Here is a 27,946-nt window from a genome sequence, read left to right as displayed (position 1 = left end):
ATCCAATCTGACAGCCTCCCAGGCTCCGCACTGTCCCATCTGAACTATTACTATTCCAGTGCCTCTTTGTGTATGTGTGTCCACCATCCTGACCTTCTGGAAATTTCTCTTCCTTCCTCTTCTACATTGGTTTTAAAGTCCATCCATTCTGATGCAAGTCCCCAAGGGCTAGACGAGATGTCACCCTCTGAATATCACAGATCATGGAAATCCTACCTGAATGTCTCTGTGGCACTTCCTCTCCACCCGACTCCCCAAGAAGGACCCTGGTGATCTCTTCTTTCCTTGTTCCCTCTCCTTCCACTGACTGGCCTTACTTCCTTTTCTTAGGTCTCACACAGCATGTTTAAGGCTTGAGGCTGGAGCCCAAGCCTGAAACCACCTTGTCTTAGCTTCCCCTCTACCCTGGTCTATCCTCATGCTACCAACATGTGGGTAAATGTCACCCTGTCTGGGGATAGAGAGGCTCCCCAGACATAGCACAATAGGGTAAATAGAGTTGTGCAAGGATGTGGGTGATCAACGTGCACAGAAAGCACCAAGGACAGAGTGGGAGCACTACAGCTCTTCTTAGGGGAATCAGACAAGGCATCTTAAGGAGAGGGCATGGAGTGATGTTTGGAGCCTGGGTCATTTACCTGGCCAGCGGAGCAGGCAGAGGGTCAGTGCAGATGTAGGTTAGTGGGAGCAAAGGAAATGGCCATAGGTGCAGCTTGGGATGGGATCATGGGGGAGGACAGGAGGCAAGGCTGGCCTTGTCAGAGGAAGCCAGATCCTGGGTGCCTTGAATATTAAGAGCTTGACCCTGATCTCATAGTAGAGCAATCCACTGTGTTGGACATCCTAACTAGTTCAGACAGGCTTTGTGCTCATATGTGGCTTTGTGATTTTGGTGACCCCAGAAGTTGTGAAAGAAAAGCAGTGGTTCCACTCTCCTAAGTGATGGCCTAGAGATTCCGTTCCCCTTTATTCCCGTGTGTGGTGGCAGCCCCAAGCAGGTGGATAGCTTAGCAGGGAGCTTGGGATCCTTCCACTCTGGCATGCTGAACCCTGAGTTTCCCAGGATAGGACGGGCATCCACAAAGCAAGAGACAAAGGCAACACTGGAAGGACTCTGGAATCTGGTTTATTAGTCGAGCGCTGGCTGGATCTCTAGTACCCCTGCCCCTCTCTGGGCTGTTCTCTCCACGCCCCCAACCCCACCCCCAATTCTGGGGCAGGGCAGGTTGTGCAGCTGGGTGTGGGAATATCACAGGCTGCCCCTCCAGCAGAAGACAGGGCTTCCCTGCAAAGTTGGGAGAGGGCAGTGAACACCACCACCCTAGCATCCAGCACAGGCAGCGAAGGCACAGATCTCACACGTGCTCGGGTCTTCAGCGATGGCCTCTGGACAGGAGAGATGGGGCCTGATGAGAGCCAGCAATCCCTCCCGGATGGGCCCCTGCCTCCCTTCAGTCAGAGCTTGAATAGCAGCCACCCAATCCCCAGGAGAGGCCCAAAAAGCCTGGCCTCTCTGACCCATGAAGGGGCTTTCCATCCCAAAAAGGGCATATGGACCACTCAAGCCATCCAATCAGAGTGAAGGTTCTACCCAGAGAAGAGATAACACTAGCACCAGATGTTGGGGCACAGTACTATCTACCAACCCATCCGTCTGAACCAGGATCTTCCTAAGTCTCATCAGTTACAACTTGGAACTAACCGTAACGTGAGCTCAACAGACCCACCAATTAGAACAGAGCCCCACCAACCATAGAACATCTCTTCCTCAAGAGCCATCAACAGAGAATCCCCCAGCCCAGCCTTCCCAGAGGAGGTCGCTCACCCAGCCTCTGCAGGATCTCCTCAGCATTGGGCTCCTTGCAAACAGGCTTGAGTTCTTCTGGAAACGCTTTATAGCTGCAGATCACAGGAGCCACAGGCTTACCAAGGGTGGGCACAAGCTTCCTGAAGTTCCCAATCTTAGGCTCCGGGAGATCCCAGAGGTCTTTAAGTTTCTTCACTGACTCCAGGGAAAAGGAGAAGTCTCCATCCTGAGCAAGACAGCCAAGGCAGGAGGGCAGGCTTCAGCTCCCTGGTGGGACCCCAACCCTGCAGTTTCAGCTCTAGGGCACACAAGCAATGTGCCTAGGAAACAGATGCTCCAGTGAGCTGGTGTGGGGGTCAGAGCCGGTCCCTGCCCTGCTGGCTTTGCTCTGTGACCCTGGGTACTCGGAGGCCTCAGGTTTTGCAAGCTGTCATGAATAATGAAGAAAATGGAGGTGGAGGGCCAGGGACACAGTAGGTGCCTGATGAGGACTCTGTGAGCTGGTTTTTAGGGAGGGGTGCAGCAGAGTCTCAGTTCCACACAGCCATGCACAGGCTGCATTCCCCTGCCCAAGAGCCAGCTGCTCGCTGGGCCCCCATCTCCAGCCTGCAGCCTGGTTTTTGTTTAAGAGGCTCCAGGAGTCTCTCATAGTGAGGATCCCGTACTGGGTGCCAGCATGCTTGGCACTGTCCTGCAACCAACCATCTGGACCTCTGGGGTGTCCTCACAGTTCCTGGGACCCAGATGGTTGCTCTAGCTGAGCACAGGGCTGAGAAGTAAGGCCTGGGTTGGAATCCAGCTTTTTCATTTCTCCGCTGGACATCTCTTTTACAGAACCTCTCTGGGGCTCAGCTTTCTCTCCCTGTAAAATGGAGTTAAAAACCGACTCCTCCCAGGGTGCTGGGGCCTCAGTGAGAAGCTCGGGGAGGTACCGTAACTGGCAGGCATTCCATCACTCACCTTTCCCAGTTTTCTCTCCTACCTGGGTTCTTTTTGCTCCAGGTTTGAAGCAAAAGGTGTGTGTGGCTGACAGGACAGAGAAGAGGGTCCCCAAGGAAGTGCAAGCCTCAAATGCACACCTCCACTCCAGCCCCCAAAGCTGCTGCGCTCTCTCAGGGGCCAGGTAGGGATGGGGCTTACCTGCACGGTGACCGCCCCTGCTAGAGTGGCCCAGGCTCCCAGGAGGCACAGCGCTGAGAGCAGGAAGGTGTTCATGACTGCCGTTCTCTCTCAGCCCTAGTTGGAGGAGCAGCTGGTCTGGATGTCGCAGAAAACAGTGGGGCTTTAAAGAGGTCAGGGTTACTGAATAACCCTGAGCTTGTGTCAGTGTCTCATCTGCTGCCTGTCAGGCCTCATCAGATAAGGCTCAAGGCAGCCCTGAGAGATAAGAGATCAACCCCAGCCTGGCAGAGCCCTGGGCCGCTCCCAGGGCACCACTTTGACCCACAGGCAGGCTGGGTCGGGCCCTGTGCTGTGGGGTGGGGCCTGCAGACCAAGCCCTACCCTTCAGGATGGAGGCCCAAACCCAGACAGTGAGGACACTCAGGGCCATTAGGGTGGGGGCAACAGGGCTGCTACTGGAGTGGGTGCCAGGGAGGGGCCACCTCACAAGGGGGGCGGCAGGGCAGCTTGGGAGGGTTTCCCAAGGAGGTGGTGTCAATACTGAGGCCTGGAGACTGGGGCTGGGGTGGGGGTTCTCTGAGATGGGATAGGGTAGAGGATTATTTTGTGCAGAGGGTGTTATGTCTGGGACAAGTGAGAGGTAAGAGAGGCCCAGGATATTGATTAGACCCTTTCTGAGTCTGTCCCAGAGTCCTCTGTGGGGACCAATATTAATACCTACCTTGTAGACAGGTGTTATGGTTTTGAGGATTAGATGAGGCTTTAAATGCCTGGTACACAGGGAGCACTCTGTAGGGGGCCATTCAGTTACATTGTAATCAGCAGCAGATCCTGGTCCTCACTGCCCCTTTGTGTCACCTGCCTGTCTAAGCCACAGTCTGGCCTCTTCATGTGCTGGTCCCTTGATCCTGCCAGCCCAGCAGCCTCAGAGTGTCCTCACCTGAGATTCTCCCGATGGGATTGCAGGTGAGACTTCCTAATGTGTCCTCTGCACCCCCAATCTGATCCCACTGGGACTGATCTCCATCCGCACTGCGTGCTCACTGTGAGCTCACTGTGTGATCTTTGGCAAGTGGCCCTAGCACACAGGAGAAAGCATCTCCTTGAGCTCGCAATCTTGCTACTTCATATCCTAGCTAGTTGCCCTGACAGCTCCAAAAAGAGGGTGGGTAATCCCTGGACCTGCTGCGTAATCAGCACTGAAGAAGGAGCTGGCAGGAGCAGAGCCCCTGGAGGAGGAAACTACAAAGGGGCCCAGGCCTCAGGGAGGGGCAGGAAGCATTTGATCCACCTCAGACTGGACTTCACTCCCCTTGCTGGTGTGTGTGTCTGTGTACACCCAGGTGCATGCATTTACATTGAGGAATGTGTTGTGCTTGCCAAGATGTGTGTGTGTACTCTGAAAGGTGTGTGCGTATGTAGATGTGTGTATCACAGAGGTTATGTTACATTTGTGCATATGCTGTGTGCATGTGTATGCTGAGGTGTATGTGTCTTTGTATATGAGGGAGTGTGTGTGTTTATATTGAGATGTGTATGTGTGCCAAGGTGTACATATCTGAGCATGCTTTGGGGGTGTGTGTGTGTAAGTTTATGTGTCTGTGTGTTAACATGTATTTCTTCGTGTACTAAGGTGTGTGGGTGTGCACGTGTGTGCCTGCAGAGGTCTCCCACCCCACTGGGTAGAGGTCTGGAAGGAGTTGGGTTGGAGGCGAGGCCAGTGATCCCTCTGGGATTAAAAGGGGTGCTGGAAAGGATGAGCATCAGGAACAGTCAGGCCATGCTGGGATTGCTGGGGGCTGGGTGGACCTGAGTGGGATTAAAGAACATCAGCTTTAGGTGAGGGGTCGGCCCTGGGGCTGTTATAGTGGGGTGGACTGTTGTAGCAGTTGGGGATGGGAGTCCATGTTGGGGTTTGAACTGGGATTTGGATTAGGGTCAGGGTTAAACTGGGAACAGGGCAGTGCTAGGCTTAGATTTGGAATTTGGGGCCCAGTTAGGATTGGTCTGATGTGGAGAATGTTCCTGATGTGGAGGTTGCTATGAGTTTAGTTCTTGTAGAGTTGGGACTGAGTTGATTTGCAGTTGAGGTTGGAGGTGTGACTGGGCTGGGTTTATGATTGGGGTTGGGTCTGGGATTCCATGTGAGGTTAAAGCTGCCTTAGGATTTGATTTGGCCATAGGATGGGGTTTGGGGTGGGGCTGCTGCAGGCTGAAGGAGCCCTTTCTCTGACTCACCTTGGTTCTCCAGTCTCTGTGCCCTCCTAAGGCACAGCAGGATTGGGCTAAGGGAAAGAGACTTTTATTCCTGATGCCTCTTCTTCCCACAGCCCCCTGGCCAGGACTTGCCTGGAATAGAGCAGGAATTGAGGGGTTGGGGACTGTGGGAGTGACATTGCTCCTTGCTGGGAAAGAGGAAGTGGCTCCTAGGCCTTGGCCCTTTGGGTCCTGCCCTACCCAGCCCCCTCTGACATCAGCAGTGGGAAATAGGAACCAACTGTTCTTTCCTTGCCCCCAGTTCCCCTTCCCAGCCCTGTTCCCAGCTGTGAATTTAGGCCCCCATCCTACTCTCCAGGGGACATAGGATCTCAGCTTGCACTGAGGTTGTTAGAAGATAGATTTTGGGGTCCTCCCAGGACCTCAAGCTTTCTAGACCCCATGCCCACAACCCGAGTCCCCTTGGTTTCCAGCAACCCATACTCTTCATCATTCTTGTGTGGGCAGGAGGTAGATCTGAGGCTGTTTGGGTTCCTTGCATCCCAAGACCACCTCTTCTGGCAAACTCTTGCTCCTCTGTGGTGTTACAGGCCATGCCATCTCCTGCTTCTCCATGGAACCCCAACAGAAGCTGCCCCAAAACTCTGGGGTTGAAAGCCAGGCAACCTTGCTTGGCACTCAGGGTCATCATGATCAGGCTCCTGCTGAGCTCACCATTTAGCCAAGATCCCAAAGGACTCCCCAGGACGGGACCAGGAAGCAGGGGCCAAACTTGGAGGTCAGAGCTCAGGCTTTGGAGCCAGGCAGCGCCATCATTTAAACTCTGTGTGGTTTTCTGGGCCTCAGTTTCTGTCTCTGAAAATTAATAGCTCCACTGCAAATTTCAGCTCTTTTAGAGCTTTCCTAATCAACCCCAACCCTGGCCCCAGCAGTGAGGGTTAAGAGCACTTCCCCTCCTCTGTCCTCCACAGCCTCTACATTCTTCCCAGCATGCGCCTCATCAGGCCCGTGAGCTGCTGAAAGCAACGCTGGAGTGGAGGGCCCCCCTCATACAGGGCCTGGAGCTCGGTGGGTGCCGCAGGTCTTTATGGAGTCAGGAAAGTGGCAGCCACTGTCTGTCACATTAGCGATGACAGTTAATGCTGATCGGGACTCACTCTGTGCCAAGCTCTGGGCTAAGTGCTTGTCAACTGTGGAAACCAGACCCACCCCCCACCACACTGCAGGAAGTTTCAGGCTTTGCCTAATGTCGGGAAGCCCTGCCCCGGGAGGAGGCCAATGCCATTCCTTTTGGCCAAGAGGTCAACATTTGTGTTTCAGTGACCTTGTCATGGTTCCTGTGTGCCCATTAGAATTGGGTCCAGTTTTGCTCAATCTTTTGGGGCCCAGCTCCTCTTCCCTCGGCCCAGCAGCCTAAGCTGGTCCTAGCAGAAAGGCCTGGAACAGCCCAGGTGGGGGGGCCTAGAGACTCCAATCCTGACCTGGGTGTGGTTCACATTTCACAGCCTCACCTTTAAAACTTATAAATGTGTTTTAAAGAGTGTAACAATCTTTGGTTTCTATGGGAACCCAAGGAACCTGAGGTAGACATTACAATGGATATAAACCTACTAACAGTTCAGGGAATACACAAGAAGTAACTGGAAAACCCCATTTTATAGATGGGTAAGCTGAAGCTCAGCGGCTCAGAGGATAAACACCGTGATTAACCCAAAAGTGCCTATGTGGCTGCAGGGTACTGTTGTATTGCAGAGGGTCACCTGGGCTCTGGAGAGTATAAGTCTAGACACTTATACCTCAACTCAGAGGAAGGTACAATTTATCAGATTCATTGTCAAGTGGGCTTGGTAGCAGCTGTGGTCACACAGCTATAAATTCCCAAACAGAATCCAGTTCTCTCAAATTTCAAAGAAAAATCTGACCTTCTACTCAATCCAATACCATATCTCCTATACTGTCTTTCTGGTACCAAACTGGCATCTTTTTTCCCCTTCCAGGGAGGAAAAAGAAGAAAGGAGTGGCCATTGAGTCAAACCCTGTGAGGGAGGTCAATGATGTCCACTTTACAGAGAAGGAAGCTAAAGCTCTCAGAAAAAGAGCGCTTAGTGACACACCAAGTGGGTGGCAGTTGGGATTTTAGGCCTGTCAGCCAGAGCCCAAGTCTACGCTCCTATGGAGGGACTTCTCTCCACCCCTCAGGCCCCAGGTGGGTCGGCTCTTTCCCTTGATGATCTAGGGGGGCATCTGTGGAGTGGACAGAGGGTGTGTCTGCCTGTTTGCACAGCAGTGTCATCCCCTGTGCCTGGCCTGGGTGAGGTGGTGGGGTGCTCCACTCACCATCTGTTCCCACTTGGCAGCTGCCTCTTCCTTCCCATCAGCCATCAGCTATGGAGACAACCTCCCACACTGAAGGCTGCTAGGAAGGAGACACACAGCTGGAGAGCCCTCCATGTGTCCCAGAGCCCAGTTGATTGGCAGACAGGTCATGGACAGGCTCCATGAGACTCTGGGGTACATACCAGGGGCCATGAGAGAAGGACAAACTGAGGGCTGCAAGTCCCCTTAGCTCCATCAGAGAATGCTTGCCAGCCAGGATGGGGTCTGAAGCAGGCTTGATCAGTGGAAAGATGTGAACGTAGGAGATGCAGAGGGAAGGAGGCTGGCTTGGAATGAAGCAGTGTGTCTAGAGCAGCAGCCAGAGGGAGGTATAAACACCAGCTCAGAAACAGCATGTGGTGCAGGCCTGTAATCCCAGCAACTGAGGCACTTGAGGCAAGAGGATGACAAGTTTAAGACCAGCCTCTGTAACTTAGTGATACCCTGTCACAAAATAAAAATATATAAATAAAAGGGCTAAGGGTGTAGGTCAGTGATTGAGCAACCCTGAGTTCAATCCCAGTACCCCGAAAAGAAAAAAAGAAAAGATGAAGACACCACCAGCATTTGCCCCTAACCTGGTGACAGTGGGAAGCCATAGGAGGCAAGATCAGATCATGCCAGAGCTGTGATTTAGAAAGACCACAGTGGCAGTGGCATTGAGAGGACTCTGACAAGAAGGGAAGGGGTAGGTGGAAGGCTGCCGGGGCAGGAGTATCAGCTGGTCTTGCAACATGGCAGCAGATAAAGAGAAGACAGCTCCTTGGGACCTCCTGCATGCCTGCACCTGGCAGGCTGCTCTCCACTTGCCTTCTCCATGACACCTTGAGGTATGGCAGTGTTTTGCCCACATAGAATTCTAGGTCCTTCTGACTTCAAAGTTCACATTTTCCCCCCACTGCCTTAGGACCTGCAGGGAACAGGCTGGCCCAGATGCTGAGTAACACGTCTGACCAGCTTCTGGTCGTCAAGGAAACCAGGAATGGGCAAGTAGGGGCTGCCAGAGGACCCAGCTCAAAGGCATGTAGGTAGGAGGAGTAGTGACAGGGACAAGATAGAAATGTGATGAGAACAGAAAGACTATCAACGCACATGACCTCACTCTGCCAGCATCTGAGAAGCCAGGTTGATCCCAGGCAAGATCTCCCCAGATATGGGACCTTGGAAGAGGAGGAAGAGACTAACAAGCCACCAAATTTAAGTGAGGAGCTGTCTCCTGTCTGCAGCTTCTGAACACAGAGACCAAGTCCCAGGCACAATCACACAGGCTGCACAACCACGTACCCAGTCAGACACAATCATACAACTACATGAGCACACGTGTCATTCACTCACAAACTTATACACATACGAACTTTCACAGAGCCAGAGGACTGTTCCTGCCTCTGCCTATGAACATCGCTCAGGATGGGAAAGGTGGGAAGTGTCCTCCTAACATCTTTATTGCCCTTGTCTGGGACTGGAAGTTGCCCCTATGACCTTTTGGGAGCTGCAGTATGAGAGGCATTACAGGGTGAGTGACGTCAGCTCAGTGTCTCTGAGGTAGGGTGGGATGGGGTGGGGTGACATGAGACAGGTCAAGGATAACTGGGAAGTGTTGGGGAAGAGGCAATTTGCCTCAATGGAAAGAGCAGACCAGAGTAAGGCGGATCTGGGTTCCCTCCTCTCATTTTCACTGGCAGCGACCTTTGGGCAAAGCACTTCACCTCTCCAAGTGGCAATGCCCAGCAGTAAAAAAGCAGATAATGACACCAACATCACCAGGCAGTTGGGAGTGCTAACTCAGTTAATGGCTGTCAAGTACCGGGCAGGGGCCTAGCAAATGGTGGCAATAATCATAATATTTGTGACAGCCAAAGGAGCCTGTGTGCCTGTGTGTGTGTGTGTGTGTGTGTGTTTGTGAAGACAACAAGGCCCACTCAGGCTCAGAGGCAGGGCTGGGGAGGACAAGGTGTGGATGGCCCAAAACACACCTGCCCAAATACTTGTCAGTCCTGGTCCCAGAAGAGTAGAGCCTCAGGAGAAAAGAGTTTGGGGATGATAGTAGGGCGACCTCCCCCAACCCAAAGCTCGCAGTGGAGATGCAGTAAGCATCAGGAGGTCTAGGAACAGAGGCAGCTGGGGAATGGGCCCCATCATCGTTTGGCTCTGAGGACTAGAAGGAATCACTGGCTTTCTCCAGCTAGGAGGCCTCCAATGCGGGAAAAGAGGGGCACGAATTCTGAGGGCTGGCACCTAGTAAAACTTCAACAGCACTGAGCTCTGGGGGTTACAGAGAAATGGAGCACAGCCCCACGGGTAGAGGAAACCATCCTGAAGGGAAAGAGCACACAGCTGGCTGCTCCACCCTCTGGTGGCCACAGGTACTCACTGCACCCACCGCTTTGTCCCAAGGCCCTCGGTCTATGGTCGGTGGCTCAGGGAACACCACCAAGGAGCAGGGGCAGTAGTGTGCTAGTGAAGAATGCTGACGCTGGAGCTGCAAGGCCTAGGTTTGAATTCCTAGCTCTACTGCTATTATCATCATTATCTACCACTTACCAGCTGGATGATCCTGGGTAAGTAGCAGAGATTCTTCATTGAGATTAGTAATAACAGCTATCAGCCACACAGCTGTTTCTCAGAGTAAATATGGTAAATGCAATTTGAATCAAATGCTTGGGATAAGTGATACCAAGTTAAGATGCACTTAATAAACGATAGCTGTCTATGCTGTACATCTGGGGTCACTGTTGCTTGAATTCTGGTTTTGCGTGCAGCCAATTACTGAGTTTATGCTTTACACATGTTGTTACTCCCTTATACAGAGGGGAATGTGCAGGGAGGAAAGTTCAGAATCACTTAAAAACCCCCTAGGAGTCAGGTGTGGTGGCACAAGTCTGTTATCAGAGCAATTCAGGAGGCAGAGGCAGAAAGACTGAAGTTCAAGGCCTGCCTGGGAAACTTAGTGAGGCTCTGCTTGGGGGTGGGGGATCCCCTAGGAAGGTACAGGTGTTGTGGAAATCCATCTTAGCCCAACATGGCCAGTTTTTCTAGGTCTTGGCTGTAATCTGTCCATAAGTGCCAGATGAAGCAGCAGGCTTACACCCAAAGTCCATGTTGCCTAAAGCGTGTATATCTTAAGTCAATAAAATCATGCTCATGTGGAGAAGCACACACAAGCAGAAACCAGTCACAGTTTCAGATGTTGAGTCTTGTGTCTCACTCAGAGGCACATGAATATTCCATTATAACACTATTTAAAATTTGCATTCCTTCAGTGGAATGCATTCATGATGCATCTACATTGTGCCTTACCTCTCTGAAGCTGTTTCTTCTACTGTAAAATAGGGCAGTAACTGTACATGTCAAGTTATTTTGTAGACCAAATAAGACAATTTATCCAGAAGCCCTTTGCACAAAGCTAAATGTTGAAGCCTTGAGAATTTAATATGGAGCTTAATGATCTTGTTTCCTATTTCATTTGATGATGAAATAGGAAGATGCACTTGAATTGAACAAGGCAACTAGATCTAACTGTGCCCTTCAAAGGCACTGCTATTGATCAAAACTTAACCTGTGATGGGAGGAAAGCACAGTCCTACTTTCTCAGGGACACACACAGTGGGTGAATAGCCTCTATTCCTGCCTCAAAATAACTAAATAATTCTTTTTTCTAATCTTTTTTTTTTTTTTTTGGTACTGGAGATATAACCCAGGGATGCCTTACCACTGTACCACATCCCCAGACCTTATTTTTTGAGATAGGATCTTGCTAAATTGCTTAGAGCCTAAGTTGCCTGAACTTACCTCATTAAGTTGCCTCACTAAGCCTGGCCTTCAACTTGCGATCCTCCTGTCTCAGCCTTCTGAACTGCTAGAATTATAGGCATGTGCCACTGCACCAGGCTAATTTCTCTTTTTGGACAGCAGTGGAAGTAAAAGGAAATGAGTTCTGGAGTCTGACCCAGGCTGAATTATCCCAGATTTGCTACTAGCTGTGGTAATTTAGGCAAGTTAACCTTTCTGAGCCTGTTTTCTCTTCTGTAACACTGCAATAAATTGATGTTTCTGGCAGTGTTGTATAAGTTAAATTAGAAGAAGCCAGGGGCCATAGGTAGATGCTGGGATTGGTTGGAAGCCCCCCCACCCCACCCCGCCCCATGTGAGATATTCCTGGCTCCATTCCAACTTCCCCAGAACTGGCCTGCCTGTTGCTTGGCCTCTCTGAGACTTCCACGTCAGTGAAGTCAGAACCCCACCATTTTCATAGAAGACTATGTTTGGTGCTTTACTAGCAGCCTGACACCCCTCCACCTCAGCCCACAATCACCATGCTAATCTAGCTCCCAACTGGAGTTCACAGCAATAGTGCCAATGAAAATTACTTTCTCTGAACTTGGAAAATTTGAAGATTCAATAGGAATAGTCCATACTCACAAAAGGCTTTCCTAGACCCTATCCCACCCACCCTCTTCACCATGACCTAATCCCTCACCACCAGACTCTTGTTTTTGCCAAGGAAAACTTTCAGAGAAGCCTTCCTGACCAGTTTCCCAGGACTGGCATTTGCTACCTGTCTTGGGCAAGTCTATATCCCCTAAAACCAGAACTGCGACTTTCTCATCTCTGGGATGCCTGTGGGAAGTGCTGTCACAGAATATTTGCTTGGCAAATTATAATCTCCACTTTTGCCTTTTAGGAGTAGCTCTCTGAGAAAGCAGTGCTGGGGACAAGACTGGCAGCCAAGTGGAATAGGGATAGGGCAATTCTCTTGGAATGAGAGGATCCTATTAAAAAACATGTTTGAAGTCAAATATCAGTTCTGTCATTTGCCAATTAAAGAATCAAGATAAGTCACTCTACCTCTATCTGAAGATCATGGCACCTGGCACATACTGAGCACCACCAAGTTTTATGCTCTGGGTGCTATTCTACATGTTTAGATGTGTTGTTCAATGTAATTCCACTCCAATGCCAGCAGGTGATATTATCCTCATTTTACAGGCACTATAAATAAGAAAAGTGAGGTTCAGAGAGATTAAATACTTCCTCAAATTCACAGAACTAGTGAGATGCTCAATAAATGGCAGCAAGCACTGTGGACACAGTAGTGCACTGGGACACAATCTCAAATACCCCAACAGCTCTGGGTCCTGTCCATATCCGAACTAGCTCCAATTTTACTCCCTCAGCTGCAGCAAATGACATGGACCAATCAGTGTTTTAAGAGTTATCGTAATATATTTATTTTAAGTGCCATTCATGCATATCAGTCTGGCAGCAACAATCCTAATGACACTTGGAATATTTCTTTACAGCACTAAACAGTTACAAAGAATGGGTGCCGTTCATCATAGAGGCAGAATATGAAATCGTGCAATAGCAAAACTGTAGAAACATTAAAACACTGACTGTCCAACAGCAGTACAGAGAGCAGGTTTGTGTTTGCACAAAAAGCCAATGCATTTTCATCACATATATACAATATAGATATGTACACATCACCCTCTGAATGAACAATATCAAAATACTCTATTCCATTTGAAATTATCCCCAGATTGTTTCCCTCCCACTTCAAAGGACATTTGAGAGACACATATTTACAAGAACACACATGAATACATTTACATTTCAAAAACTGCCACAAATGCCAGTCGGATTATTTTCCTGGACAGAATGCCCCGTTTGATTACATGCATTTATTATTCTTTTCCCCCAAAGTCTTTAGTCAGTCTAAGCCCAAGATACAACTTGCTTTTTTGCATTAGCAACTACCAACAGAAATGACCAGTAGAGAGACTCTCTGCGACTCACCAGATAGCCCTGTCTGGTCATGGCCCAGATGCCAATTCTGGGTTTCTGGGCCACCTGGACCACAAGAGAGTGGGATAGGTATGGATGAAGACTTTGCCTCCAAGGCCATTCTTGGTAAATTTAAATACTCACAAAAATATTGACCACTGCAAATCAGTAAATGATTACCAAATGAGAAATTAGTGTCACAAAATTTGTAAAATCATTGTTGGTGTTTCTATCCAAATCATTCAGTTTAAGAGACTGCATTCCAATGCCCAAACTGTTTAAAGTGCACATTTCTACCCAAGCAATTCAGATAGTTTCAGAACAGCTATTTTGGTGACTAGGAAACAATGACTTGAGCAGACTTCTGAAAATCACTCCCCGTTTTGAAGCTTTTACTCTGCAGGCTGCCATCTCATCTTGCCTTGATCCTTCTAAGAGGGGCCTGCTGGCTGCCTTTCCAGCATCCTCTGATTTTCACTAATCCAAGGGGCTGGAACTGAGCTTCCTTTTTCATGCCAAGCAAAGTCCAAATGACAAAGAAACATAAAGCTCTTTCTTCCTCCCCAATGTCACCAGCCCTTACCACAGCTGGCTTCCCAGTGACTCATTCAAGGCCACACTCCATTAAAACACACACACACACACACACACACACACACACACACACACGCACACATATATACACACACAGAAACAACAACAAAAAAATGTATGTTTAGTTCAAGTAGAGATCACTCAAACAAAGAATCACTAAGGCTAATTAAAGTGATTTAGCATATGGCTGATAAAGATCAGAGGTGCTAAAAAGCAACCAGTGAGCAGTCATTCCTCCTTGATTTGATGGAACCTATATTCCCATTAAAATGAAAAAACATTTTTTTCTCTAAAGAATCAATTCAAAACCTATTCATTAGGGAAAAAAAATCTCATTTCTTCTATTTCATTATAAAACTAAGACAACCAATCCATGCAAAGTAACTGTGAGATGACATGAAACAATACAAAAAAACTAATAAAGACTCCTATACAAGGTAGGCTTCATTTCAAAGAAAGCCACCCAATGTCATGCACACACAGGACAACTGAAACAAAAGTCCACTTAGTAACTGCACTGAGGCGAACAGTCTATGTGTAGCTCCATCCTCCTTCCAGTGCTACCTAAACAGAAAGAAGAAAGTAGGAAAACCTGCTTCATGAATCCTGTCCTATTGTTCTGTTGCCCAAATGTTCTTTGTTTCAACTTCTAGAAAAATCCTATTTAGCTATTAAGTCTCAATCAGCAGGAATGCTAAGACAGAGAAATACACTCACCTGGTAAAAGGATTGATGATAAAGAGAATGACACAATATCCCTCTGATTGTCTTGTCTGTAAACTCTTATCACGAAAAATAATTCTGTGCTTTTCAAACACCACATTTCTCCTTAGTGAATCCCAACAGAAGCTGAGCATTCACAGAAGGTAGTAATAAATATTAAAATAACACTTCTGAATAATAAATACATAAGTGACTGTGGAGGCATTAATTTGTTTAGAGCCAAGCAATGCCCAGCTTCTAGTCATTGAAACAAATTTCAGAGCTGTCATAATGCAGATTTAGGAAACAGACATTGACAAGGTACAACATATACTCTATAACCTCCCAAGCATCAAAACAAATTTGGTCAGTTCTTTATGCTGCTCAGGAACAACATGCCCCTCTGGATTGTTTGAAGAGTATCAAATTCTGGGTTCCTTGACTTATTGGACAGAATTCATTATTACCCACATTTCTGAAAAAGATTAAATAAGGGAAACAGCTTTGGAGAAATCTATTTCCTTTCAGTTCCCTACATCAATTAAAAGCATCCTGCAGAAAATAGCCTAACAAGAATAAAAACTGACAGTAACTTTCTTTTCAAGACATAATAATCCAATTAGAAAAAATTGAAGTCTTTCAGTAATTTTTGTACATATATTTACACATATGTATCTATAAACTGCTTGCAGCAAAATAGGCTCTGTCTGAAAAATCAGTCTGGCACTTGTGGTTAACATCAAACTGACACAAATATGCAAAAAGCTGTCCAAATCACACAACAGTTAGGAGCTACATAGGGCAGTTGGCAGGGAGACAAACATGTAGTACTTGTTTGGGTCAGATAAAAGCAGTAAGTTATCCAGCTAAAATCTTTTTGATTGTCTTCAAAAGAAATTTTGATAACATTGGTGAAGTGATTAGCAACTTTGTTTTCTCAACTGGATTCTCTTAAAACCTTTCCCTTAACTGCACAGAAAGGTGACGCTGGGGTCTGATGCCTTGCAGAAACAAGCCCTACACAATTGAATCCCAGTCAAAGTCATCCTGGATGTCATCTGGAGGCAGGGAACGCCGCATCTGGAAGGCTTGGGAAGGCATCATGTGCTGCTGGTTCATGGCTCCGTGATGGCCTGGAAGGAAGAAAGTAGTATCAGTAGTGACTTGAGAGAGAAGAATGAAATACAAAACCCATTCCTGAGCATTTTCTATGTACCAGATAAACAGCACTTACAATAAACCTTCATCCAATTAGCTCATATGATGATCTTCATTTTATAGGTAAACAGGACAAGGTTTAAGAGGATGAGCAAGTTAACCAAAGTCACACTGACAATAAGGGGCCAAGATAAGATTTGAACTCAGTTCACCTGACTCCAAAACCCATGCTCTTTTCATTATACCAGACTGCAGCAAGTAGACATGAGAAAAGTGCAGACAAAACAGGGGTTTTTTTTTTGTTTGTTTGTTTTGTTTTTTTATAGTTGGTTCTGCTCCAATACATCTGGGCAACAAACTGGCTCACGTAAGAATAGTAAAGAGAATGATGTCAGTGTACTATTGACGTCAGATTGGGTCATACTGAATTTTCTACAGCAAGTTCATTTTTGAAGTGAACACAGAAAACAGTGAACTACAATAAACCATGGAGAAAGAATTAACTCTACAATTCCTGCTCTACCTGCATTCCTCTTGGATCACTCTGGCCTCTGTCTGATCTTCCCAATTTCAGTGCATTCTGCCCGTGTCTCTGTATCTTGACAGACCCTTTCTAAATCAGTTTCATTGTTTTTAAAAGTAGAGATTGAAATTTACTCATAGAATTCATTCTTTTATTAGTGAGTAAGCATATCTTTTTTGTTTGAAATTTTTTTACTGGATCATTATCTTTGTTAGTACTGAGATGACAAAATTTTTACTAGTCTCCTAGAACTTTTAATGTAAAATTATATAAAATGCTGAAGCTTTCAGTAGATCATGGTATAGCAAAAATAAATGCCTGCATGCTTTTTATTTAACAAAAACTTTTAAAAAAAAGTCCTTACCATACCTCAGGGACTAATTTATGTGATTTCCAAATTACCCTACTTTACGCCTCGTAATAACCCACAGAGCTAGGTAGTATTCTTAGTACCCTTTTACTGACAGGGAAGCTAAAGTAGGAGGGTTCAGAAGCTTGATCAACATCTCATAGCTATTAAGTGGTAAAGGACCAGGATTCAAACCCTGGAAGTCTGGCTCCATAGTGTGAACTAACGTATCACGCCACCTACAAATTACTAGGTGAGTGCTAATAAAATATAAGATCTTTCCCCTTTATCAAAGCACGTGTCACTTGGTCTCACTCCTTCTTCACTACTGTCTGGCACACAGGTCTCTGTAAGTTTTAAGGCAATCTCCATCCTCCACCTTACCTTTTCTTTCCCTTACCTTTTCTTTTAAGTAAAGGGTGGTGTGGTATATGAAAATAACAATGGACTCTGAATCAGAAATAAGGCCTTGAGTCTTGGTTTGGCCATCTATCAAACTGGGTGGCCTGGGGAAGTTCTCTTTTCTTCTGAGCCCCTGTTTCCTCATCTAGGTGATCCTTAAGGATCCTTCCAGCTCTAACAATGTGCTTCAGTCCCCTAGTTAAATATAACTTTCCCTATATTTAGGAACCTAGGAGGAGGAAAAAAGCTTATCAACTAGGAAGTCCTCAACTTACCTCCTCTGTAAGAAGTATCCCTAGCTGAGGGAACTCCATTGGAGTGAATGGAGCAGAATCTACAGGAGCTAATCAAAGTAGGTTCCCTAAAGCCCAATAACCTGCCAGTGTCCTATCCTCTCACAGCTACTCTGTCCCCAGGCCCCCAACAAAGAATTTACTCCTTTCTGAAGCAGCATCATTGATTGTTGGGACAGCTTAAGCTTTTTATAAAGAATTTTACATTTATTTTTATTTGTGCAATATATTGTACATAATAGGATTTATTGTTGCAAATTCATGCATGCACACAATATAACAATACAGTTTCATACCCTAGACCTCTCCTTCTCCCTTTCTCTGGTCCTTTGGTTCTATAGGTCTCCTTTCTATTTATATGAGACCACATACCTTTTTTTTTTTCCTCTGTAAATGTCAACATATGAGAGAAAACAAACACTTGACTTTCTGCAGCTCAAGCTTTTCAAGAGTAAACGCTGAGCACCAACTGCAACAAACAAATACATACACTTACCTGCCATCGTTGTTCCTGGAGTGCTGAGTGCCTGTGGGATATGAGGATAACCAGGGGGTGGCATCACTGAAGGAGGGAGATTTTGCCTAGAGTCTATGTACAAGTTTCCTAATCAGATTAAATAGCAGAAAAAAAAAATTTACCATAAATCAAACAAATAAAGCATTAAGATCTTAACAAAATTATGACCTAAAACTTAACAGGTAGGGTGAGAAGGGAGAAGGAAGAAAAACCACTCTTTTCTGATGCTAAAGCTCTGTAGAAGATGGTACTGGCCTTTTGAACAGCCTTCTAGGCTGGGTGGTGTATACTGGCAGTAATTCTGGCACTGCCACTAATTCTCTGTAAGCTCAGAAGCAAGTTTTATCTATTGCTGGTGTCACACACCTCATCAATTCACAAGTGTTTTTATACTCATTACTTTATCTGATCTTCCACTAAGCCCGCAAGGAGAACAAGATAAAAAGCTACTATTCCTTTTCTACAGATGAGCCTTTCTGAAGCTCAGAAAGGCTAACCTGATTGGACCAAAGACACGAGGTTGACAGGAGCTAAAAGAATCCAGATCTCCTAACTCATGAATTCTTTCAACTATTGCCTAGTTCTCTATTTCTCTGATTTTCTCACCCCAAAGCAGCCTAATCATGTGTGTTTAAGATTAACAAAGTCACTGAGACACACAAAGTAATAGTAAAGATCTGCACAAGATAAAAATGCTACACCAAGCAAAGGTGACTAAAAATGTATTACTCTGAAGTGTGGAAATGTGTGTAACAGATCTTATTCAAATGATATTCAAGAAAATTCCTAATGTATTTTCATGGACAGAATCCATGGAGTGTAATGGCTCCAAAATGTTAATTACATTGTATTTTGATGCAAAATAAACCGGGAGGGGGAGAAAACATCATGTTTCCCCCCACCCCACTCTAACTCCTAGGGAAGAAGGACAATAAAAATTGGTTCACATTGTGAGGAACACCTGGAATTTTAGAAAGGCTGCTTTCATAAGGGTTTCTAAAGTTTCATACAAATAACACTAGAACTAGTTTCATTATAGCATTGCTAGAAAAGACAACAATTTTTCCAGAAGAAATTAAAAAGGCAAGACGATCCTCAATCACGCACCCCCAAATTAAGGAAAAGCACACTGACTGGCTGCTCACAAGTTTTCACCTGCCACAAGAAGGTCAGACCTGATCAGGCCCAGGCTTGGCTTAAGATGGTGTCAAAGACCTAACCCAATCCAACCCAACCTTTGACCATACAGATGGGGAAACAGAGCCAGAGAAAAAGAAAGCCAGAACCAGGAATAGGGCCCAAGACATCTAATTCCTAGTCATGCATTCCAAGATAACATTCCTTTTAGACTAAAGCTCACAGTTGGAACTGAGCTCTTTAACTGAACATACTGATGATTTAGGAAAAAAAGACAGGAGAATTTTTTTTTAAAGTTACAACTCTAGTATTCTTGGAGGGGGTAAAAAAAATACTGTCCCTAAGTGCTCATCAGTCAACACATGCATGGCTAATGCACTTTCTAAAGCATGCACCAGGTCGGGGAAGCCACGCTACTAACAGTAATATGGTCAATCATACATTAACATTTTCCAGACTCTGTCCTACAAAATCTTAGCTCTCTTTTTACACATCCTCAGAGTCTAAGCCACATCCCAAAGACAAAATTGATTTTTTATTGGAGATTAATATCTTTTAATGGCTTTGAAATTCTGACTTTAAAGGCAGAGGGGATGGGAATTAAGAGAGGGTTATAGGAATAAATAGAAATCTACATTAAACATTCTAAACTATTTTTGAAGTTCTGTCATATTTTTATTACTTTTATTTTCACAGAGAAATTTTTATCATTTCTCATTTTTTCTATGGTCCCATTTTAGAGCCTGAACAATGAAAACCTGACATTATGTCTACTCTCCAAGTAAACTTGGAATTTGTTAGCAACATAATAAGTTGCCTAAGAGTGAATTTCATACAAATGAGAGATAAAAATCAAGAAGATTCCTAAGCCCATACCTGTTCCAATGTGTTGGGAAGGTTTTGTTGGATGCATGGCACCATGACAAACATTTTGCTGAACATTACTCTGTGAGTGGATAAGGCCAGTTTGTGTAAAGAACTGATTAAGAGAAGAACAGAGATCAGCAAACTGAACCTGATCTAAAGACCAGTTCTTCAGATCTGCCTGTCTCATACTCTCCATCAGACCTACGAGGAAAGCATTTGAAAGACAGTTAGCAGAGTTCTACAAATGATGGGATGAAAACAGCAAGGTACTATTGTTCTTATCCCTTAAATTTCCAATGACTCATTTTAAATTTACCCACGCAATGAGGAATGAGAGATTACTCAAAGCACAATTCTTTTAAATACAGTCAAACTTCTTTCAGAACCCATCCATGACCCTCTGCCACATCAATTGGCCAAATATTTTATTATGAATTTTACAAAGTGTTCTTTTTAAGCATACTACTATCTGCAAAAGAAATGCCTTTACATGAGACGTTTCTACAAGGAAACATAAGGTTCCAGACAAAACAACCATGTATATATAAGAAAGAACCAGTACTCACCTTGGAACTGGGAAAGGTCTACATCTGACCAATTAACACTGCTGGCAATTCGACAGCTTTCTTTTAGCATATCAAGTGTTGCATACCAATCATTAGAAACACCTATAAAGTAATATTGACAATATTGTAATTCTCAAATAATGAGAGTTTTAAGAGTATGTTAAGAGAAGGCAATGAGCTGACCTTATTTCTGACACTGTTTTGATCCCTGTCCAGTCTTTTAAAAGAAAGGGAAATGTACCCAGTTTACCAGGTGTTAGGACAATCTGCTCTGTGAGATAGGTAGAAAGGGTATAATTTCTCTCCATTTTACAAGTGAAAGAAACTGAACCCAGAGAGGTGGTTTTTACAAGGTCCCTATGATGAATCTAACACTTGAACACAAGTCTTCTAACTTAGAGTTGGCAGCCTACAAACTGTCATAACACCTTGTAACATCAAACTTGATGCTGTTCTTTTCATTTTTTTTTATAGGACCAAGCACAAAAAGTTATGCAAACCAGTACTTCCTTCTAGTTGTTTCATTTTCCTGTCTTGTTATAATCTTAAAAGACATGCTCTTCCTCACCCACTGAGAAAGTCACACATGCAGGAGCAATACATAGTATAATTTAATGCACTATTGTCTTAAGAGGGATGGGCCACCTCATATAATAATAGTGGATGCTTCTTAAAAGGCAAACTTAGGAGAGAAAGAAATGCTTTAACATAGTCCTCTGCCAAGGTAGTGAATGAGAAGGCTGAGACTTCTGTAAGAAATGCTAATGAATCCAGGTCAGGACATTTCTAGTTAGAAATGATGTCCTCTGCAGAATGTGACATCATCAGGAGAATTTAAGACTTCACACTCTACAACAAAGTGGGCACTGGGCAGGGACCATGAGAAAAGAATTGTCCTCAATGAGAAGGTGTTAAATAGAGGAAGAAAATCATCCATTTAGGGATAGCTGCTAAGTTACTGTTTTTAGGATTACTTCTAAAAGGATAAAGGCGAGAGCTAATAAAAAAGATTGTTTTAAGAAAAAAATCTCACAGAAACTCTCAGTTATATCAACTTTTGGTTACTTAAAAAATTCTTCCAATATGGGTTTTTAAAAATAAACAATGAACCAGAGACAACATGACCCACCCTTTTTCCCTCAAGAACCCATAAATTCAGGGAGAAATTTGTTGGAGGAAGAGAATTTAATTAATGCCCCAAACAAGCCACAAACATTCAAGTCTATCATACTCAGATCCTCTAGTCTAAGAACTTTTCAGATAAGAAAACCAAGATTCAAAGGAATTTTATGATTAAAGTCACCTAGGTAATAGATAGCCAAAGCAGTACTAGAATCCAGATCTCTTAATCAGAAGATCAGAGTAGCACAAAGGCTTACTGAAACAATAGTATGCTAGGAACTAGGGCATTCTTGCCATGACTGATTCCACCCTCACATACAATGGGGGTAGCAAGAGGAGGGCTCCTTTGATAAATGCTTATTTGATAAGCCATACTAATAATATAAACAATGCAGAGATAGTAGGGGAGCATACCCTACCCATTCAACTTAGTAAATGTCCACTGATTTTATTCCTTTTAAAATAACCGCTCACAGGCTTCAAAGTCAGGCAGGTCAGGATATAAAAACCACTTATACCACTTAATGGTAATGTGATATTGAGGAAACTTGTACTTTTCCTATCTATAAAATGTGATGATTTGGGAGGATAATGAGATATTGCCTAGTACATAATGAGCACTCAAACCACTTCTATTCCTTTCTTGTTTCCTCCCTATTTAAGATAACCTGCTTAGTCCATTCTTTCAAACAAAAATGAATCATTTACAGGGATGAATTATTGTCACAACTGTAGTAATTATTCCTTCCCACAGTGAAGTCTATTTCTTCCTGGGCAAGCTACCACTGGCTAATAGACTACCAAAGGCACATCATAAATTGTTCTCAGCTCTAACAGTACCTTTTTATTTCCTGGCAATCATTAGACTAAATGAAAAGGCAGGTATGACTGAGTACCACAGACTTCTGCTGATGCCCAATCTCTACTCATTAGTCAATCCCCATAATCATATTAAGGAAAGGCTTAAATTTCTGAAAAACATACTGGTATTTAAAGGCAGGCAATAGTAACTGACTTGACCCTAAAGAAGTTTAAATGCTTATTTTTATATAATTTTTTTCTCTAGGTGTATATCTAAAAATAATTTCAAGATGTTTAGGAAATATTCCACTAAAGCAAGAACTATTTGCATTTTGGGAGAGGACTGAACCCAGGGGTGCTCTACCACTGAGCTACACCCTCAACACTTTTTATTTTGAGACAGGGTCTCACTGAGTTGCTGAGACTGGTTTCAAACTTGTGATTCTTCTGCTTCAGACTCCTGGGTCATTGAGATTACAGGCAGGTGCCACTGCCCCAGTTCACTATTTTTATTTTACCTTTAGAATATACTTAGAATTACTAACCAGAAAAAGAAAGTCAAACAAAATACTTAAACATCTGTTTGAATTTCTTTACCTTATCTCATAATTCTTCCCCCAAAACTTATAAGAGACTATATCTAAACTCATTTTCTTTACAACAGTCCAAGTGCCTAAAATGATGATCAATTTTTAACTGGTGGATAAGAACCAGCGCTGTCTAGTATTTAGAAATATTCCTTCCAAGACAAAGATCTCATCAGAAAATATATCCTATGCTTGTATAATTTGATCAAAATAGATTCCACTGTTATGTATATCTAAGAAGAACCAATAAAATAATTTTTAAAAAATCCCAGTAGTTGGTAAGAGATCAGCTAGACAAGCTGAGGGAAGGACCTGACACATGTATTTGCTAGAGAGCAAACCCAGGGCCTGTGTGTCTGCTAGGCAAGCAATCTTGACACTGAGCTATCCTTAGGCCCTTTATATTTCTTATGTTGCCCAGGATGGCCTCAAACTTGTAATCCTTTTGCCTCAAAGCACCCACACAGCCAGGATTATGGACATGCGCCACAACTGCCTGAAAGGACCTGTACTTTGCATTCACCTTGTAGTCCATTCCATGGCACTCCCTTGGAGTTCCATAGTGCAAAGATTGTCTGGCTTTGAACAATGTCAGTGAGGTACCTTGCCAGAAACCATCAACACATACCTTTCTTTTTTTCCCTTCAGTACTGGGGATTGAATAGAGGAGTGCTCCTCTATCACTGAGCTGAATTTCCAGCCCTTTTTAAAATTTCTCTTTTGAGCAAGTGTCTTGCTGTATTGCCCATACTAGCCTGTAACTTGTGATCCTCCTGTCTTAGCCTCCTGAACAGTTGGGATTACAGGTATACGCTGCCACACTCAGCTCGTGAAGATTTATTTTAAGAGCAACAGATTTGGGGGGACAGGAAGTGGGGGCAGGATATAAATAATGTTTTTTTCCTTTACAATCTTTCATCCTATGAGATCAAATACTTGGCAACAATAAGAAGAGGAGGTATAGGCATGAATAATTATATGAAAAGTGTTAGTCTAGGCATTTTGCATCTATATTCTCAAATGATTCTCATAACATTGTACACCACAGAATTTTAGTTTCATTTTTATACGCAAGCTAATAACAAGACAAAAGAAGTTAAGTAATTTGCCCAAGGGTACAGCCATACTGAGGATTAAAATACAGGTCTTTCTGACACAAACCTGTTCTTTTAGAATCACACTGCATCACAAGAGATTAGAAAGACTATTCATCCCACACACTCCTTTTTTGGGGGTACTGAGGGTTGAACCTAGAGGCACTGTACCACTGAGCTATATCTCCAGACCCCCACCGTTGTGGTCTGGCTAAGTTGCTGATCAAATTTATGATCCTCCTCTCTCAGCCTCCTGAATCACTAGAATTGCAGGCATGTGCCACTACACCCAGCTTCCATTTTCTTCTCAAAGTCTCATTGGAAGCAGTGGCCAAAAGAATAAGCCTATGAGGGTTACTGAGTTTGGCTATGATACCATAGTATAATTCTTTTTTTTTTTTTTTTTGGTACCAGGGATTGAACTCAATCAACCACTTAGCCCTAGCCCCAGCCCTATTTTGTATTTTATTTAGAGACAGGGTCTCACTGAGTTATTTAGCGCCCCGCAGTTGTTGAGGCTGGCTTTGAACACACGGTTCTCCTATCTCAGCCTCCTGAGCTGCTGGGATTATAGGCGTACCCATCGTGCCTAGCTCCATAGTAAATTCAAACTGGGAAAATCTCCAGATCAACTTATAGGTTAAACGAGTTGCAACTATAGGATTACAATAAGTAAACACAAAAGGAGACAAGTGAAAGGGGTTTGAAATAAATGCTACATGAGGCCCAAATAACAAAGAACAGATCTTAATTCACAGTTAGCCATATACATGCCAGTAGATGAAAACTTACCAGAATTACAGGATACCTGTTGTGGGGGTGGGGGTGCCTGATGTGTTAACGTCTGATGCTGATGATTCGGATGGTGCTGTATGTGTTGATGTGGAGAGGGGTGCTGAGGGTGAGTGGACTGGAGCTGGCTGTGTTGCTGTGGGTGTGGTGCCGTGTGCTGGGGACGCTGTGGATGCTGTGGTAAACCATGCGGTCGATGGGGTGTATGTGGAGATGGCTGTGTGTGCATCTGGGGGTGGGACAGTGAGACTTGTGCAACAGAATTACTGCCTGTGGTGTTGAGGCCACTGCCATGACTGTTGGTCAGGTTGCTTTGGTTGCTGTGTGGGTGAGAGCTCACTGTACTGCTAGGAGAGTGCTGATAGGAACACGAAGTGTGGGACTGCTGGGAAGATTCAGAAGGGATGTTCATCAAACCTACAAACAGTCAAAGAGAGCAACATCATTCACGGTCAGATTTCAATTGTACTGTATGTCAAACATCTGCAAAATTTTTAGAAAGCAAAGCATTCCTGTCTTAGGAAGCAACAGTGGTTCTGTTTAACAAGTGTTTATAGAACATCTCAAACACCAAGCTCTGGGATTACTGATAAGAGTAAAAAACAGCATTTCCTGCCCTGAGTAGTGCATGGTTTAGAGAGAGAAAGACATTTAACAAGATTATGACCCACGATTTAAGTACTTAAGCAAAAGTATACAAAGGATTACAATAGTTTAGCTCCTTGTCTATTTAGCTAAGAATGGGCTAGAGATACAGAGAGAAGTCTTCCTTGGAAACCCAGTGTCTGAGTTAAAGTCTTCAAAGCTGAGTAAATACTGGGGAAAACATGGAAAGGTGTTGAGTCACATTCAGGATGTTTCTCTATGGGTATGAAGATCAAGACTTTGAAGATAAGGTGAGAAATAAAGCCTCGTTATTTCATATTTTTTATCTCTGACTACTCCAAAAACATTATATCCTAAGTGGCTAACGTCCCTAAGACTAAGCAAAAGAGCCACCTCCACTCTTCTTCATTATTCTATGGAATATTCTTGAAGTACATGGAGTTAAGGGGCTAAAACTGCATACTTTATATTACCAGAAAGTAAAGGATCAAAACCTCTCCACTGTTGTTTACTAACTTCTATGAACCACAATTATCTCACCTCTAAATGGGCACAGTAATAGTACCCACTTGAAAGAGTTGTGAGGATTACATGTCTTGGTGCAAATGCAAGAAGAGCTCAGTACATGTTAGTTGCTATGAAAATGATTAGGTCAGAAGTGCCTGATGTTAAATAATGCATGTCTGGTTTGAAGTAGTTAGTAAATCTTACTGCAACATTTGGTTCTACATAGCTAGGCTATTTTCATATCCCAAAGGACAGTCCATACAATGTTTTACTGCACCAAATATAAAGCATTCTCTATTGGAGGAAAAAATTTTTTTCAAAAGATATTTATCAGTGAATAAAAAGAATCAAGAGTTTTTTAACAATGATTTTGTTCTCATATTTCTAGTTAATAATAAAACTGTACTTGGGCCCAGTGAAAGCAAAACAAAACAAAACCTGACAAGTTAAGGTTCTGATGGTAGAAGAGTTAAAAAATTCTTGGGGCTGGGGGTGTAGATCAATGGCAGAGTGCTCTCCCAGCAGGCATGAGGTTCTAGCTTTGGTTCCCAGGACCAGAAAGAAAAAAAAAAAAAAAAAATTTCTATCTTGGCCTTGGAAAATTGTCATTTATGGGGAACCAAAGGGTTATTACACAGGAAGATGAAATAAAAAATTTATTTCTAATAAAATTCTAACATTCTAAAATTGTGATAGAACTGATAGGTGACCTACATCATATTTTTAATCTCAAATTATTTTTAAATAAAGTAAAACAAAGCAAAATATCTCCCCAGAAACCCAAAGTTGCTTTTTCTGAAGTCAGGGAAGGAAGCTGCTAGATTTCCCTCTCCATCTGCACATTTCTCCTCCTTCACCTGCTAAAACCTTTATAAAAGCCAAGGGCTCTGAGGGGAACAATATAAAAACCCCTGACTAGTCCAATCCCCATTTTATAAATGGGGATCCTGAGGTATGGAGAGGTGGAATTATGGTATAACCTGCACTAGAACCCAGAATTCCTAACAATGCTCCTTTCTAAAAATAGTGCGATAAGATGGAACTATGGACTTCAGAATTTATCACCATTGTTATTTCAAAATCAGTATTTTTCTATTATATTATGAAGGCTGGATATGTTTAGAAAAATCTTACATTAGTTCTTTTTATACTCTCATAGATAAAACATTTAAGACAAAATTTGAGAAAACATGACTCTTACTTCAAAATTACTGAACAAAAATACAATTTGTATACAAGCTATCATATTCATCAATTAATGTATAACATTAGTATATAACATTAACTTTTATATCTGACAAATAAGCATTAAAAAGTAAACTATAAGGACAAGGACTTTTGTCTATTTTGTTCATTGTTATCAACAGGTAAATTTGGGGTGCTATGGTTTAAATGTATACTTCATTCAAAATTCATGTTGAAACTCAACCCCCAAGGTGATATACAATATTAGGAGTTAGGGCCTTTAGGAGGTGGTTAGGAATTAGTGCCTTAAAAGAGCTCAAGGAAACTAGCTAATTCCTTTCTGCCCTTCTCTCTCTTCTGCCATGTGAGAATGCAGAATTCAGCAACATGTGTGAACATAGCTAGAAGGTGCCATCTATGAAGTACAATCCCTCTCCAGATACCAATCTACCTTCATCTTGGATTTTTCAGCCTTCAGAAACTTGTGAAAAATAAATTTCTATTTATAAATTTCTCTCTCTTGGGTTATTTTGTTATAGCAACAGGAAAGGAATAAAACATAGGGTATAAATAGTTAACCTGACAATTAACTTGGAAATGCTTCAGTAGTATAGTTCCCAACAATTTCTGACTAATATTCTATGTGAGAAAAAAATACAACATTTTGACCCTAACAAATGACTGACTAAAATTAAACCAGTTATTAATGTGACAAGAATACACTATAGCAATAATCTAACATCTGATGGGAATGCAATACTATATACTACCTTTCAGGATTAACATCTGATTTTAGTATGTTGTGTAAAATGATTCAGATCTACCACTAGCTAGTATA

The 27,946-nt window shown here is 43.7% G+C and overlaps 2 protein-coding genes across 3 annotated transcripts in view; both read right to left on the bottom strand.

The window, feature by feature from the left end:
• Nucleotides 1-1,321: 1,321 nt before the first annotated feature.
• Nucleotides 1,322-3,022, bottom strand: Guca2a (guanylate cyclase activator 2A). Its single transcript, XM_076863375.1, has 3 exons — nucleotides 2,948-3,022; nucleotides 1,826-2,033; nucleotides 1,322-1,386 (listed from the first exon to the last, which is right to left on the bottom strand). Exons 1-3 carry the CDS (start codon nucleotides 3,020-3,022, stop codon nucleotides 1,322-1,324), a joined length of 348 nt encoding a protein of 115 aa, XP_076719490.1.
• A 9,703-nt stretch (nucleotides 3,023-12,725) lies between these two features.
• Nucleotides 12,726-27,946, bottom strand: part of Foxj3 (forkhead box J3) — a 113,834-nt gene continuing 98,613 nt past the window's right edge. For both annotated transcript variants that reach the window (XM_076860628.2, XM_076860629.2), the window contains 5 exons: nucleotides 24,811-25,227; nucleotides 20,415-20,516; nucleotides 19,858-20,049; nucleotides 17,824-17,931; nucleotides 12,726-15,735 (listed from right to left, as the gene is read on the bottom strand). In XM_076860628.2, coding sequence (XP_076716743.1) covers nucleotides 15,620-15,735; nucleotides 17,824-17,931; nucleotides 19,858-20,049; nucleotides 20,415-20,516; nucleotides 24,811-25,227 — 935 coding nt within the window. In that variant the 3' untranslated portion in view covers nucleotides 12,726-15,619. The remainder of the gene's footprint in view (nucleotides 15,736-17,823; nucleotides 17,932-19,857; nucleotides 20,050-20,414; nucleotides 20,517-24,810; nucleotides 25,228-27,946) is intronic.

This window comes from Callospermophilus lateralis, chromosome 7 (assembly GCF_048772815.1).
Source record: "Callospermophilus lateralis isolate mCalLat2 chromosome 7, mCalLat2.hap1, whole genome shotgun sequence".
In the NCBI taxonomy this organism is placed as follows: Eukaryota; Metazoa; Chordata; class Mammalia; order Rodentia; family Sciuridae; genus Callospermophilus; species Callospermophilus lateralis.
Note: the sequence above shows the minus strand (reverse complement) of the source record. Positions and strands in the feature narration are given on the sequence as shown.

What these genes read in the sequence shown, in the direction of transcription:
- Guca2a (XM_076863375.1), bottom strand. Translation starts at nt 3,022, where the DNA reads ATGAACACCTTCCTGCTCTCAGCGCTGTGCCTCCTGGGAGCCTGGGCC. An exon ending in CAGGGGCGGTCACCGTGCAG is followed by an intron (nt 2,034 to 2,947) that starts GTAAGCCCCATC and finishes TGTCTTGCTCAG; the next exon opens with GATGGAGACTTCTCCTTTTC. An exon ending in GGAGATCCTGCAGAGGCTGG is followed by an intron (nt 1,387 to 1,825) that starts GTGAGCGACCTC and finishes TCTCCTGTCCAG; the next exon opens with AGGCCATCGCTGAAGACCCG.